The following is a 15,714-nucleotide window of genomic DNA, read 5'->3' as shown; positions in this document are numbered from 1 at the left end:
TTTCAAGTAAGGGAGCAAACCAGGAGAGAGCCGTGCCCGAGAGGAGGGTCCCAATAAGACCTACTTGAGAGGCATCATCTGGATAGCACTCTCGTTGCATTCAAATGAAGAGATGCACTTGTTGGAGAAAACCTCTAAACTTTGATCTAGTCCCATCAAACTTTTCAGGCATGCTGACCTTCGGCTCCTTCTTATGTTGTTGAGAATAGCTAGATCTTGCAGCTTGTGCTTGTCTCTTGAAACTCTTGCATTTGACACTGAAGATTTTGCAACGCCGGTCCCAAGATTATGGGTTGCCCTGCTTGAAGTTGAGCGTTACTCTTGCGAAGTTCTTGTAACTGAGCTTGGATGCTTTGTAATGCGTTGATGACACCTTCCATCGTCGGCTCCATGATGGCTTGAGAAGATTAAGAGATGGTAGTCTTGTCAAACTGTTATGAGCGCATATAGAGCTAAAAGAGAGCAAGAGGAGGCGCTCACAATGTACAAGAACTTTGACTTGATGATAAGCTTAATATTGATTATAAGACTCAATACTTTATGAAGAGAGCTAGATACAAGACTTGGATTACATGACTTGAGTACAAGACAAGGCTTGATTGCAAGGACGAGACTTGAACATAAGAACTAGGAGAGGGATTTCCTCATAGGAGCCTCACAACTGGTGTTGGCAAGACTAAGGGGCTTGTGGCCCAAGACCCCTATTTATACTAGTGCTTGAGGAGGTTAGAACTTTCTAGGTTCTTCTTGAGGAGGTTAGAATCCTCTAGAACCTTCTTGATTCTTCTTCAACTCTCTAGAGCTTTCCAGAAACTTCTAGGTTCTTCCATAATCTTCTCGAAGCTTCTAGAAACTTCTTGAATCTCCTTTATACTTTTAGAACCTTCTAGAATCTTCTAGATCCTTCTAGAGCCTTCTATTAATGATGTAGGCGATGATGCAGGCAGCGACCGACTCTCAAGCATCCATGACAGACGCCACTCTTACTTCCTATTATGGTTACCAAAGAAAATATCTTTGCCGTAGACGAATTTGTAGGCGGTATCAAGCAAGTAAAGCAAGCAATTCTTCGTACTCGAGAGCAACAGAAGAGAAAAGCAGACAAGCAAATCCGAAATCTCAATCTTGAAAAAGGAGTCAGGACAATACGTTCTACTTAAGTTTGAGAAAGCTAGATTGAAAAAGTGGGTCGGAAAAGGGAAGGTTGTTAAACTTTCCCATAGATTTTACGGCCTTTCAAGATTACAGATAAAGTCAATGAAGTAACTTTTGATTTGGATTTCCCTTCTCATTGGCGCATCCATAATGCTTTTCATGTGAGTCTCCTTCAACCATATGTTGGTCCTCCTCCAGTGGCTCGAGTATAAGAAAATCCTCCAAAAGTCGAAAAGACTGAGGAAATCCTTCTACCAGAACAAATAATACACCACTACGAGAGATAACTGAAGTCCGGAGACTACATCGAAAGTATTTAGTAATTACATCCCTTTAGATGCAAAGTGGATGATTTGAGTCCGATCTCAAGGACTACCCAGACATCTTGCACAATTATGTTGACGCTCTACAGTTGAGGTCAACTGTTTAGAACCAAGAGGGACGTAACAATGTCAAACTTTGTAAATAATTAATTTATTTACAAAGACTACCCAGACATCTTGCACAATTATGTTAACGCTCTACAGTTGAGGTCAACTGTTTAGAACCAAGCGGGATGTAAGAATGTCAGACTTCGTAAATACTTAATTTATTTACGAGAACATAATTATCTAATTAGTTATCTGCACATCAGAATAGAACTAGCAGCTCTAGCAGCTCTAGCAGCTCTAGCGCCTCAGGTGCGCCCAAACTTGGGCAAGAGCACCGCAAGGAGACCCTAGCAAAAAATACCCTGAAGCCCTAGTGATTGGGAAATCGGGTCTTCAATAAGGGGTAGATAGTAGCCTCAGATTTCAACATCAAAAAATTATGCGCGTCAGTGCGAGCACAGGAATGAGATAGGGTCTTTAGAACAGTAATCCTAAGGCCTATATTATTTTTAAGGCCTTAGGATAAGTCAGTTAAACTAATTTTAATTGTTTGTGCAGGACCAAATGGCCAGACAAGTGCGACCAAGTAATGTCGGAGCAATGCCGGTAAGCCATTGTGCCGAGGAGCACTAACGTTTTCATAAGTAGCATCCATGTGTGCAGTTGTGAGATAATTTGCACATTTTATTAACAGCATAGGAACATTTAAATGTGAACGTTGAATGGTTTTTAAGTTATTAAGTGTGCCACTTGGCACACTTACCAATGCAAAGTGACTCTCTCACTCTCACTCTCACCCTCCCTCATCCTCTAACGCCCCCTCTTCTGGCTGGCTATATAGGAGCACCTCCTCCCCCTCTTCACAGGTTGGCAATGCACCTACCCCCCTAAAGTGAGCATGCTCTACGCACCAGAGCTCTCCATTGAAGCTAGAGAATCAGCCCTTGTGGTGTATGCGGAGTCCTGGAGCTCCCATCACGTAGAACAAGGTTTCTCTTTATCATAGGCTCTGATGGGGAAGATTCATCGCGAAAAGTAGAAGGAAAATCTCTTTCTTTCACGCCTAGCTGCTGCAAATTCTCTGTTTTCAGCCCCTAATCACGTCTATTAGGGGGAATTTCAGCAAAGTACTCATAGAATCTAGTTCTCTACCTACACTACACATACACAAAGTTTGGTGTGATTCCATTGCGAAAAAGGTCTCTATTTCGGCATTGGAACCCGGTGACATTTTCAGGTTATGTGCAAAAAATTACAGCAAGCATGTGTGCATGCACTACACCTTTACACGGGAGACGGACTCTGTCTACATAGATGGGATCTACAGACACTTGTGCACTAAGGAGCCATGGCGACCTCTGGAGGAGCTTACTACTGTACTTACACAGACTTTGCATAATGCAGCAGCAAAGGCATACCCACACCCCCAGCCTGAGCAAAGGTGACGTTCTGGGAGGATGCCCCCAGAACAGCTGGTATGATGAGGATTGCAGAACAGCTGGTTATGATGAGGATTGCTGCAAATGAGAGCCAGACTTCAGAGGGAGGTGATTTTGGGGAATATCACTCACAGACAGTCACGAATTGCCTTCCGACGCCTAGTGCGCCAGAAGAAGAGGTCTTTTCTGGCTCAACTAGAGCAAGATCTATATCAGCTATTCTTGAGTCAAGACATAGGTGAGGCATGGCGACACTTTCATGAGCAGTCCCCCCCTCTTGCCATTACTTCTACAGAGGCCTAGGCCTAGTATGCGTTGTAAAGTGAAGTTGCCAGACCAAGATGTCTGCGTCGTCTTGCGTGTATCTCTTGCCTCCAAATCCTTCGGTCTCAACCAAAACAAAATCCACGCCAACAACCCCACCAAACCGCAAGTCAGTGTGGCTCTCAAATGTAAATGAGCTGGGAATGGTCTTCTGCCCAAGTCGGGGGAGGGTCTGTTGTAAGGTTACCGAGGGTGAGTATAAGCAACTTTGAAGGTAGCACTCCAAATGATCAGGAGTGTAGCAGAGCAACTACACTACCATCCAAGCCAAGCTCCGAGTGACTCCGGATGTAGTCGCGGGATGCCTGATCTCCCAAATCTCGTGGGTAAACTCTCCAAGGGAGTCCAAAGCACTGAAGTCCCACTCCAGTCTGTAGATCCAAGCAATGGACCTGTCCAAAATCCTCTCCCTAAGTCCATGTAGATGCTCCTGTGTAAGCAAGTGATCTGACATGTTGAAGTCAAGGGGTAAGTGTCTGTCCACCCAAGATCGTGGTGTCTTCTCTGGGAATGTCGGAATCCCATATGCCATGAGCATGGCCATATCTCGTGTAAACTCCTTTGATGAGTGCATAGGTGTGTCCATAGCAAACCACAAGTCACCACCCCCTCTAGAGTGAGCAACTGTTGAATGATGGCTGGAAGGAATGGATCTCCCAAGGATCATACGCCCGTATCTGATCAAGCTGATGTCAAAGATACCGTGTACTGCAGCAGTCACTGAGAGACTGCATGGACCACCATCAGATGGTGTCCTAGAGGGAGGTAACTTCATCGTCTGTAAAAAACGCAAGCCAAGTGTCTGCTGTCCAACCAAAAACACAACTGCAAGGTGATGAAAATGCTGCTGTCCAGCGATTTTCAGCATGCTCGTACGCCCTCGGCTGGGTCCGGAGCGGTGCAGAGGGTCTAGGGAGGGTGGGGAATCAAAGTAACAACCTCTGATAGGCTGGAAACAGAGAAAACAGCAGGTATAAATGGCTGAAATCTGTAGCAGATGAAGAGGATTCTCGACAGCAACACACCAGATGCGATGCAGTGTGGGAAAGCAAGATCCAATGGGCAAGGCCTAACGCTGCCCCCTCTTGCAAAAACATTGAACTGTTGTCGTGAAAACGCTGGCATTTCAGCCCCAAAACGCAAGTAGAGGGAGGGGTGTTCCGGCGACAAAAGTGCCCAACAAAGGTAGCGGTGGCAGCTAGAAGCAAAAACGCTGGCCTGATCTGCAAAAACGCAGGTGGTGGGGAGTCCTCGGCGATGAAAAACTCATCGCTTGCCTGGTTTTTTACAAAAACGCTGGCAGATTTTCAGAAAATGCTGATTGTGAAGATCCCTTGGGAGGAAACTTGATGTGGAGATACCACGTGATGTTTGAGCTCTCATACCATGTGAGTGCGCGTGCGGAAGCATGAGAGAGAGAGAGAGAGAGAGAGAGTAGACAAATGCTAGATGTGAGAGGAGAGGGCTAATCAACCCCCCATGACCACCATCAACCACAAAACTTGCAATACAATGTATGTCAGAGTATGACTGTGAGTACCCCCCATGGCCCCATATATAGGTGCCCAAGGGGGATGTCGAGCAAGCCAGAAGGATGCTTCACGACCCACCATAAAAAGAGTATAGGGAAATATATGAGGGCGCCCGAACAAAGGTGGGCGGCCAGACCTGGTACAACCTAGACTATGGGTGGCCAACCCGGAGACATACTAGCCGTACATGTATGACCTAGACCTGTGAAGCAGCAAAGTGGTGTAAGTCTTAACACCGCTTTATTTTTTACGATTTGAGGTTGTTGTTTCGAACGGCAATTTGTCAAAAGTGTTGAAGGTGATGTATGAGATCAAGGGGGCTGCGAGTGCTTGGTGGTATACGAAAGCTCTGCAAGGAATTCAAAACAAGACTTGAATTCAATTCAAGCCTTAATTTTCCGAGAACTTTTTTTTCCTCTACACTTTGAGGAAGGCATCAAAGAAGATTGGGACAGGTTTGCCCAATGGGAGCACGAGCGAGTCTCGGATTACGTGAACAAGTATTGGTTCACTCTTTCAAAGGTGGCTCCACTCTTGAACCCTCTTTGAAGAAGAAAAGATGAAGAAATTCAATGAAGGACTTTTGCTCGAATTTCGTAGACGCATCTGCAAGATACTCTGCAGCGGATGGTGGAGTCAACAATACAAGCTGAAAGTGTACACATTGTACATAGAATCTAATCCCCACAGTGGGACGCAAACCATTAAACACAGAAACAACGAATTTTTGTTACCTCTCTTCAAAGGATACCTTGCTATTCGGAGAAAATTTTGGAGTATAGGAATTCAAACAAACTCTTGAGATTTTGGACAGAAGACCTTCAAACTTTAAGTGAGAGGGCACATCTTTGATCAAAGTTACTTCTTTGAGGAAATTACAAAGTGCGTTTTCTTTTTCGCATTAAAAATGCATATGTCTAACCAGGACTGATCACTCTCGAGTGTGAGAGTAGGGTTGAGTCGAAACATTGTTTTATGCGATGAACTGCTTTATTTAACCATTCGAAAGGTCCATGATTGATCTGGTATCAGGTAATTCTCGAACAGATTACCTGCTACTGCGAGTAGGGAATTATGAAGGAACCAACATAGCACGAGTATTATGTACACTCTGGGTACATGGATACCGAAGATGCAGGCCTTGTTGTCAAGATTGATTTCTAGGAAGATTATTCTTCTCGAGCTGGAGAAAACGGAATTCACTTAACAGATTCTCGGATAAGGGACCTTCCGATCTCTTGGGAAGACGTGAATGACGAGTCCTTACGTGCCTCGTACGTTTGATGATTGATGAAGGATATCCTCGAGGTACTGGAGGAAGGACATGAACTAGTAAGGTAAGTTTTTGAATTATTGAGTTTTTGTTAATTTTAAAGTTCTCTTTTGAGAAAGGACTAGCTCAACTCACCATTGAGCAAGGTCTCCAATTTTTCCGGTTTCTCCACGGGCAGCTCAGTCGGACCTCTACAGTTGAGGACAATTGTTTGTAAGAGTGAGGGATGTTGCTAAATTGGCTTTAGCTAACAGAAAAATCATTCTAAATAAATGATTCGATTTATAAGTGAGAGGGTTTTCTTGCTTGGAACACCAAGAAAAATAATTCTAAATGAACTATTGGAATTTTAAGTGAGAGGGTTTTTCTCACTAAAGACATCCGAGTACAGATATTTCTAGTATGTCATTCAAAGTAATGATAAGAGCACCGTGAATGGGAATATCTATAAGGCCACCGGAAATGGATACTTCTCATGTGTCACATCGGATGGGTGACAGAGAGCATTGGGAAGAAGTATTTGACCATCCGGGAACGGACATCTCTGATGCGTCATTGGATGGGTGATATTGAGCATCGCGAAGGAGATTGTACCGTAAGTTCAGTAGGAAAGGACTAGGTGAGGGTAATCCTGATACGTCACAAGGTGGGTGACCGGGGCACCACCTGCCAATAGAAAAGAGCAAGCTGAAGAGACTTTTAGCACTTCAATAACAACTGAATTGAAAGAGAGAGACGACACGCGACAAGGAGTGGTGGAAATCCACCCCAAAGAGTATTGGCCCCAAACCTTGGCGCCCCTTTCGGTATGTCTTTGCATTGCATCAACACAATACAAGCCGGTACTCCACGCTCTGCACCTTTTCCAAGAAAAGTTCTAGAGAATGAGCCCTAGCCTCATATTAGTAGGCCCTTGGCCATTAAAAGCAGTTTACATAAAAAGCTTTAAACTCAAAAGAAACTAGAACAAAAAGCTGATGTAAAAAGCTGTCAATGCAATTTACGAAAATCCGTACAATGCTAGGTCAGCACTTGTCAACGCACAACGCGGAAATCCGTACATTGCCATGTCAGCACTTGCAAGCGCGAAATCCGAACGTCCGTACAATTGCCACGTCAGCATGTTAGCGTAAAATGCAGGATTCCATACGCCTCTGCCACGTCAGTAGGCCAGCGTAAAATCCTTCTATTGCTTCTGATTCTTCTGTTGCTTCTGCTTCTTCTAGGGTTTAGGCCCCTTGGCCGGGATCTGCAAGTTGGCTCCATTCTTCAAGGCTTGACACGTCAATAGTTTGAGACAGCATTGAAAAGGGAATATTCCATAGTCGGGAGGAAATTCCTATGGGTTCAGAGAAAACTGAGGAAAAACGGATGCTTTCTGAGAAAGCGAGTTGCTTTTCGAGAAAGCAGATGCTTTCCCGCGAGGAAGTCAATGTCTGCATTGCAATTGTGCATGTGATTGCATCCAGGGACACCTGGGAAGTGTTGTGTAAGCATTGTTTCAACTCATAAGGTTTTATTAAGTTTTTGGGCAGGTTCAGACCATCTCTAAAAAGTGACCAGCCGCCCACTTATTTAAGTGGGCGGCCTCTGACTAATAAAGCAGTAAATCAGCCAGCGCTCTCTCTCCCCCTCTCTTTCTCGTAATGAAAGAGCACTCTCTCCCTCTCCCTGATTGAGGCGCCCCACCTACCCTATTCCGGTTGAGAAAAGCAAGAGGAACTCCCTATTCCTGTCAGCTGCCAGGAGCTTTAAAGCGCATTTCTCTCCATCCCTAGAGAAACAGCCAGTGCTAGAGAAGAAACGGGCCAGCGCTAGAGAAGAGAAACAGCCAGCACTAGAGAAGAAAAAGGCAAGCGCTAGCTTCAAGGAGATGCTGCTGCAGATTTTCAGCCCCAAAGACGATGCCGTCGGTGTTGTCCATGGCTGCCCGAGTGTACCCGTTGTTGCCAAGACCGAGTGCGTGAGTTCCCTCGCGAAGAAGTGCAAGAGTTTCTATCGCGACAAGTTGCTGTTTTTCTCTGTTTTCAGCCCATAAATGACGTGGACCGGCCTGATTTACGAGAAGGAACCCGACAACACACCTCTTTTGTGTGTAGAATTGAAAGATATGTTTCTCTATGCAAAGATCTCTTCCAGGGAATTGCTCTTCGAGAACCGAGTTGCGTTTTCGAGCGTGGAGACTTTGAAGGTAACGTTTTTCATGTTATGATCTCTGAGTGTTTGTTTGCAGGTGTACTTCCTCTTCGCGAGGGAGTAGGAGCAAAGGAAGGCATGAGCCTCTGAAGGAGTGCAGCGCTCTGAGGAACTAGAGCCAAATCAGCCCAAGGGTTTCGTACCCGAGATTGGGAAGTAAATTTACAAATCTGGGAGTGATAGACTCTCAAGTTGGGATCAGAAACTTGAGATTCCCAGGGAAGGACTTCGTGTCAGAGAAAGCAGAATTATTCTGCAGGAAGAGGACTCTGGGATTAGAGTCGGAAAAGGGTTGCAGGGATGCCATGCCCCGAGTCTGGAAGGTGAGATCTAGAGGCGCGAACTTAGATTCTCAAGGATTCTGAACAAGGAGCGGAATTTCCTAAGAATGGGGCTTTGCCTTGAGGATGGAAGTTGAGGCTTCCGGGAAGCATCAAGTCTTATTCTAGAACAAATGTGGTAATACGTTTGATTCAAGAGCTTGTATAGACTTCTCCTCAGTAATAAAGATACTATTAGGAGGGGGGACCAACCCATCTTTTGGTCCCCAGTACCGTGTCGATCTTCTCACTCTGTGTCAACAATGGCTAATACGTGTATGCACCGTAAGAAGTGTCCGCCAAGTCTATGGGAGTTGTGTCAACAGTACAGGCTAGAGCTCCATCCTTGTACACCATGTTGCATGGGCATGTCATCAATAGCTTTAGGTTATAGAGAGTGTGTAGGAGGCCAATTGAGCCTCCACTAGCATAGGATTGGCCAAAACATACTCCATAGACATGCTTACAATGCCGCAAAACCAACAAAACATAAACGTCCCATGATGCATGCTCACGAAGATAAACAACCATCCCCTGGTCTGTTTGTGAGAGTTCGCGTGTGCGGAAGCGTGAGAGAGGAAAGGAGAGAGACAGTAGACCACAAACGCAAGATATGGTGAAGAGGGGCGATCAGTCCCCCCATGACTACCATGAGCAGAAGACCCAATACACTATCACCAAATGATGGAAGTGGGTACCCCCCTGGCCCCATAAATAGGTGCCCAATGGGAGGTAGGGCAAGGCCTAATAAAAATCCCCATGACCCAACAGAAAAATGATATATGGAAATATATGTGGGCGCCTGGACATAAGTGGGCGGTCGGCCCCAAACTCTTTTGGCCGGTCCAGCAGCAACCTAGACTAGGGGTGGCCAGCCCGGAGACATACTAGCCGTACAAGTATGCCCTAGACCTCTGAAGCAGCAAAGTGGTGTAAGTCTAACAACCCCTCTCAGCACCTAATGTTGAACAAACCGCGTGAAGCCGAAGATGTGAGGCAAATGATGAAGATGTCTGCTGCAATGTCCACTGAAGGACAATACTCCGGGAAACTCAGCAAGTGTAGCAGCAATTTGGGGTGTCCAGACCACCAAGAAATCTCCGTGGAAAGATGCCGTCACGAGCAGTGTAGCAAATTGTTGTACTCCGCTAGTACAGGGTGAAGATACTATGTGAAGGTCCTAAACTAAGTGGGAAAACAACTTCTTGTTGTGAAAGAAGTGCCAATAGACTTGCAAGTGTCCTGCCCAATAGGATCTATGGTGCTTGTAGTCAAACCGTCTGGAGAAAATGGAGAAGCCCAGAAACCGTCATGAGAATGACCGGAAACCTGTCAATGCATGAACCTGCAACCCAAGGTGGCCAAGTGGCTAAGCTGTGTAAAACTCCAGAAAGGCCAGATGTAGCAATTTGCGTCATAAACTCCTCTGAATCAAGGAAAGCCAGACTACACAGTCTGCACTGTAGAAGCTACCGTAAGCTGTAGCAGTCATCGATAGACCGCACGAACCACCACCGGATGGTGTCCTGTCAGTAGGTAGGGTAATCCAAGATGAGGGGAAAGCCAGACTCAACAGTTTGCGCTATGAAGGGCCTCTAAAAAGAGGAAAGGCCAGACCAATCTGTCTGCACCGTAATCATCATGTAAAAGTAGGGAAGCCAGACTGAGACGTCTGAGCTAAGGAAAACCTGGGAATCAGTGGCCAGAACAAGATGTGCCAGTAACTCCTGCCTCCAATCCTGCTGTGTAAACCAAAGCATAATCCCACCAACAATACCACTAGACCTTGCCGCGGGTCGGTGTGGCTCTCAAGATGAATGAGTTGGGAGTGGCCTATTGCCTAGGTCGGGGAATAAGTCTGTTGTAAGGTTAACGAGGGTGAGTGTAAGCAACTCTGAAGGTAGCAATCCAAATGATCAAGAGTATTGAAGAGCAACTGCACTACCATCCAAGCCAAGCTCCGGGTGACTCCAGATTTAGGTGCGTAATGCCTAATCTCCCGCATCTCGCGCGTAAACTCTCCAAGAGAGTCCAAAGCACTGAAGTCTCACTCCAGTCTGTAGATCCAAGCAATGAACCTGTCCAAGAAGAGATCCTAAGTCCATGTAGATGCTCCTGTGTAAGCAAGTGATCTAACATGTCGAGGTCAAGTGATAAGTGTCTGTCCACCCAAGATGGTGGTGTCTTCTCTGGGATTGTCGGAATCCCATATGCCATGAGCATGGCCATATCTCCTGTGAACTCCTCTGATGAGTGCATAGGTGTGTCCATTGCAAACCACAAATCACCACCCCCTCCGGAGTGTGCAACCGCCGAATGATGGCTCAAATGAATAGATCTCCCAAGGATCGTACGCCCATAGATGATCGAGCCAATGTCGAAGATATTGTGTATTGCAACAGTCACAGAGAGACCGCACGGACAACCACCAGATGGTGTCCTGGCAGGAGGTAACTTCATCCTCTGTAAAAAACGCATGTGAAGTGTGTTGTCCACCCAAAAACACAACTGCGAGGCGATGAAAACGCTGCTGTCCAGCGATTTTCAGCACGCTCATATGCTCCCGGCAGGGTCCGGAGTAATGCAGAGGGTGTAGGGAAGGTTTATCTCTATGTGCACAGCCGTCGGAGGGCTGAAAACAGAGAAAAAAAACAGCAGGCTGAAATCTAATGAAGACGGAGAGGATACTCGCCGACAATGCACCAGATGCAAGGTCGGGTAGGTGGTGGCGAGATCCGGGGTTCAGAAGCTGAGCACTTCTCTTCTGCTGCAAAAATGCAGTCCACTTTTGCTGCACTTTTTAACACCAAAAACCTTATGTTTGCTGAAAAAACAAAAGCTTGATGGGTACCCTAGGTGCCCAGCAACTTGTGGAAGGTGTCAACGACACAAAGTGACCAATAAAACCGCATGAAAATGGGCTGAAAACCCAAAAACGCAGATGACGGTCAAATACGCAAATGGATTTGGAGGGGTTTTCTGCGACAAAGATGTCCAGAAATGGTAGCGTTGGCAGCAAGCAGGTGGTTGCCATTGGAGGAAGCAAAACGCAGGTGAAAATTGGGGATTCCCGTGACAGAAACTGCTCCAGATGCCGTCGCTTGCCCGGCTTTTGCTGATCTCTGGCTGATGTGATCCCGCCCTTGAGAGGAGAACCTGATGCGGACATGCACCCTCAATGCTGGCGACTGATACCATGTGAACTGGCAATTGATACCATGTGATGCTTGAGCTCTGATACCAAGTGAGTGCGCGTGTGCGGAAGCGTGAGAGAGGAGAGGAGAGAGAGAGAGAGAGACAGTAGACCACAAACGCAAGATATGGTGAAGAGGGGGCGATCAGCCCCCCATGACTACCATGAGCAGAAGACCCAATACACTATCACCAAATGATGGAAGTGGGTACCCCCCTGGCCCCATAAATAGGTGCCCAATGAGAGGTAGGGCAAGGCCTGATAAAAATCCGCATGACCCAACAGAAAAAATGATATATGGAAATATATGTGGGCGGTCGGCCCCAAACTCAGGCGATCGGACCAGAAGCAATCTAGAGTATGGATGGCCAACCCCGAAGACATACTAGCCGTACAAGTATGCCCTAGACCTGTGAAGCAACAGAGTGGTGTAAGTCTTAACACTGTTGCTGCAACATCTTAATAGGACCTCTAGACTCTACCAAGGAAGTTGGAATGACTCCCTAATTCCTTGAGCTTGCTACAAAGAGAAGACAATAGGGCTATTCACATCCAAGTCTCTGAGTGCAACCTTGGAATCTCCTCTAGAACTCAAATTCCATATGGGAAAATTACATGTGGATAGAAGTACCAGATAGTAGGCCGCATGGCCTCAAAACCACCCACATCAAGCCAATCGAGTAATGCTCCTGATGAGAACATTTTGTACCACGTGTAAAACAATTGTAGTCTTTCCATTTCATTAAATCCAAAGTAATCAACAATCCTTAGTGAGTAGAGGACCCGCTCATCTATCCGAACGTGTTTTCTGTGGTACCAACCCCCTCTAGCTATAAAGCACAAATCATGAGATAGCTGCAATACCTCCCCGCCAATATCATCAATCCAATTGTTCCATTGAAGCATAGGTAATAAGATGATCCTCCCTTCTAAACAAGAATCCGGCACCACCATCGAGGCAACATGTAGAATAGATGACCAACTCATGTTGAATCCACAACACATCACCACCTCTCGCCAAGAGATGCACCCCCATGCGCGATACAAGCACCATACTCTGTCATCTACTAGCAAAGCGCTATCAACCCTCCTAATAAAAACCTGCAATGTAGTGAAGAATCTATAATGGAAACCAAGCCACAAGTCACTCTCTGCCTGGCTGAAAATCTACAGCCCAAGGTTTCAAACAGCCTTTCACGCACTCTTGATCACAAGACCAGCCTCGTCAAGCCATGGCTCTAATAGCATGTCAAAGTGCAACAGTAGTTGAGGTGACATGAGAGCGGGGGGGGGGGGGGGGGGGGGGAGAGAGAGAGACGCAAGATGAAGAGAGCAAGAGTGGGATAAACCATGCAGGGAAATATCGACAATGCGAGAGAGAGCTCAATGCTACCACACTTTTCTAGGAATCAGGTGCCCCTGCCCCCTATATGGTGGAGCTCAAGAGCTGCCCTACCCAGCCAAAATACCCCACAACCCTATAAACATGAGGAATGGGACGATAAAGTCATAAACCTAAATTAAAACGCCCTCGTGTCAGTGGCACACAAGCGGCAGAGCCAGACACAGACTCGACCTCCTTCTAGACACTAGAAGAGCCTCACAAGGCCAAGCACAGCCACAACAAAGCCCTCTCTCACTAAATGTAGACAGAGAAACCAGGGGATGACCTCCAAAACTCTTAATACAAGAGCATCCATCCAACCAATGAGACCTTGCTGAGGAAGAATATGAATCCAGTCCAAGGTGGATAGGTACAATAAATACAGTTCGGAAAAAACCATAAAAAACATTGTTTGGTATGCGTAGTCACTACCAGTGCCAAAAATGTGTCAAGTATTAATTACAAATAGACGAACATGTCTACTTAGGCGTGGTTGCATACATGTAAATATGCATGCGTACACATTGACATACATGCACACGTATACATGCATGTATATGTATTGTACGTGCATAAAGTAAGATCAGTACCTTAAGTACTAATACCAGAAAGCATGTTTATCGTACAGTACGGGAAGAAAGATAATTAAGAGATTGGAATACAACCTTGATCCGGTCCCCTATCTTGCTCTAAAATCTCTCTAAGAAATTGACAAGACCCGCCATATAGATTGTACGAAACTCCCTCACACCTTGGACCTTATCCTCGACCCTAAAATACCCTTTTTTCCAAACCAGTCTTACTCCCTGTGAATGAGCTGGAAAGGGTGAATGACACTGCAAACATGTGGGTGTGTGGGTGTGTGAGTGTGTGTGTGTGTGAGCACGCATGAGTATGTGGTTGGATGGATTTGGTTATATATCGGCTAGCTTGCCTGCGTGGCATGGCAAGCGGAGCCGGTTGCCGGTGAATTCAAACCAGTTGAGAGTAGTTGACCAAAGGGTCAACACGTTTGGGGTGCGGACGTCTTGAACCCTGGTCGTCCCCGCCACGGTCCATTGCTATACCTCTACGCTACCCATGCATGGTTGAAGGAGTAGTGCAGCCTGCCTCTCATAACTCAAAAAAAAAAATCTACCCCCCAAAAGCGCCGTGACCGGCTCTACTGGTGTGCTCCACCTACACGTAACGTAGCTAGCCGATATTTAACATGAGCCGTGGTTGGATGAAAGGCTACGAGAGGTAGAAGCGGGTGAGGCTAAAAGGGAGCACCAGTCTTAAGTAATCTCTGGTGCTTTAACTTTACAATCTTCTGTTTTCGCAGACCAGCCAATGCTCTGTTTGAGCTTTCCTTACATGTGCACTCGTTGAGCAGATTTCAATTGTCAACATTGTCTGAAAATAAGAAGCCCTTGACACATGTTTCCCACCCAATAAGGATTACCTTAAATGCTCTCCCCACCCCAACTTCTACTCTCATTCCAATTCAAAAACGATGAGATTTGGCAAAATAAATTTCAAAGAGAGCGAGAAACTAATGATGACGATGATGTCAAAAGATGATCAAAAGTTTGCAACAGACAACACTTAGAACAATTTCATGATATTTGCATAATGCATCTCATCGAATTCTTCACAAATATTTTGCATCCTCCAAAGCACAATCATACTGTGGAAAATCCTTGCTCAGTTGTCAGTCCTCGAGCCTTTAGGACTGAAGTTTACAGCATGGTGCAGATCAACATGCTAACAAATTACCTCCATGCTAAAAGAAATAGAGAGTAGCAAAGTACCTAAAGTAGTGGCAGTCGCTTGAACAGAAAGTATGGAAGAACGTTGCTGATTGGGAGAAGAAACGGAGACAAGTGTGGTCAAGGGTTGGCCTCGTGCAAAGCTGCATTTTGAGAAGGACGGCACCTGTGTTATGTGCTCCTAAAGCAAAAACCATTGCGATACATAAGCACTAATAAGCATTCGCAGATACACTCCGGACAAACATGGACACGCCGGCATGTATACATTCCTCTCCTAAGAACGCTTCCTTACCTTGAGAAGCGTTCGCGAGGGCACGATTGCTGCTGCTGCCGCCCTCGCCATTCCTTCGAGCTCAACTAGGATAAGCCTTGTGCAAAATGCATATCAAAAGTAGAGAGGCCTAGGCGACGTTTGTGTTGGTGTGGGTTCTCACATCATCAAAAACTAAACTAAGTAGCCCAAGGAGAAGTAAGCAAAGGCACGGCTAGTGCCAACCAAAGTATACAATAAAGAGGACAACACTAGCACTAGTGCTAGCTCAAGTGGTGGCATAGCTAGAGAGTTAGTGAAGGACCCACAAGCTACACTTTTCATATGCTCAAAATGCTTTGGTCCACAACAATGGCTAAAAGATTTCCCATCAGACTCTGACGAGGAGTAAGAGAGGAATAAGGCCAGTTGGCTCGACAATCTAGACAATATGCACGTTGTGGCATAGATCATTTAGCTAGAAACTGCCAAAAAGCACCTAAAGACATGTCAAAGGATGTGT

At 45.9% G+C, this 15,714-nt stretch overlaps 1 protein-coding gene across 1 annotated transcript in view; it reads right to left on the bottom strand.

Annotated features, from left to right (window-relative positions):
• RPL15 (ribosomal protein L15) overlaps positions 1-15,390 on the bottom strand; it is a 33,722-nt gene extending 18,332 nt beyond the window's left edge. The window contains exons 1-2 of the mRNA XM_086497273.1: positions 15,234-15,390; positions 14,981-15,119 (exon numbers count right to left, since the gene is read on the bottom strand). Coding sequence (XP_086353399.1) covers positions 14,981-15,119; positions 15,234-15,284 — 190 coding nt within the window. The 5' untranslated portion in view covers positions 15,285-15,390. The remainder of the gene's footprint in view (positions 1-14,980; positions 15,120-15,233) is intronic.
• Between the last annotated feature and the right edge of the window lie 324 nt (positions 15,391-15,714).

The sequence above is a fragment of the Adiantum capillus-veneris genome, chromosome 23, assembly GCF_014529385.1.
Source record: "Adiantum capillus-veneris isolate H3 chromosome 23, ASM1452938v2, whole genome shotgun sequence".
NCBI classification, from domain to species: Eukaryota; Viridiplantae; Streptophyta; class Polypodiopsida; order Polypodiales; family Pteridaceae; genus Adiantum; species Adiantum capillus-veneris.
Note: the sequence above shows the minus strand (reverse complement) of the source record. Positions and strands in the feature narration are given on the sequence as shown.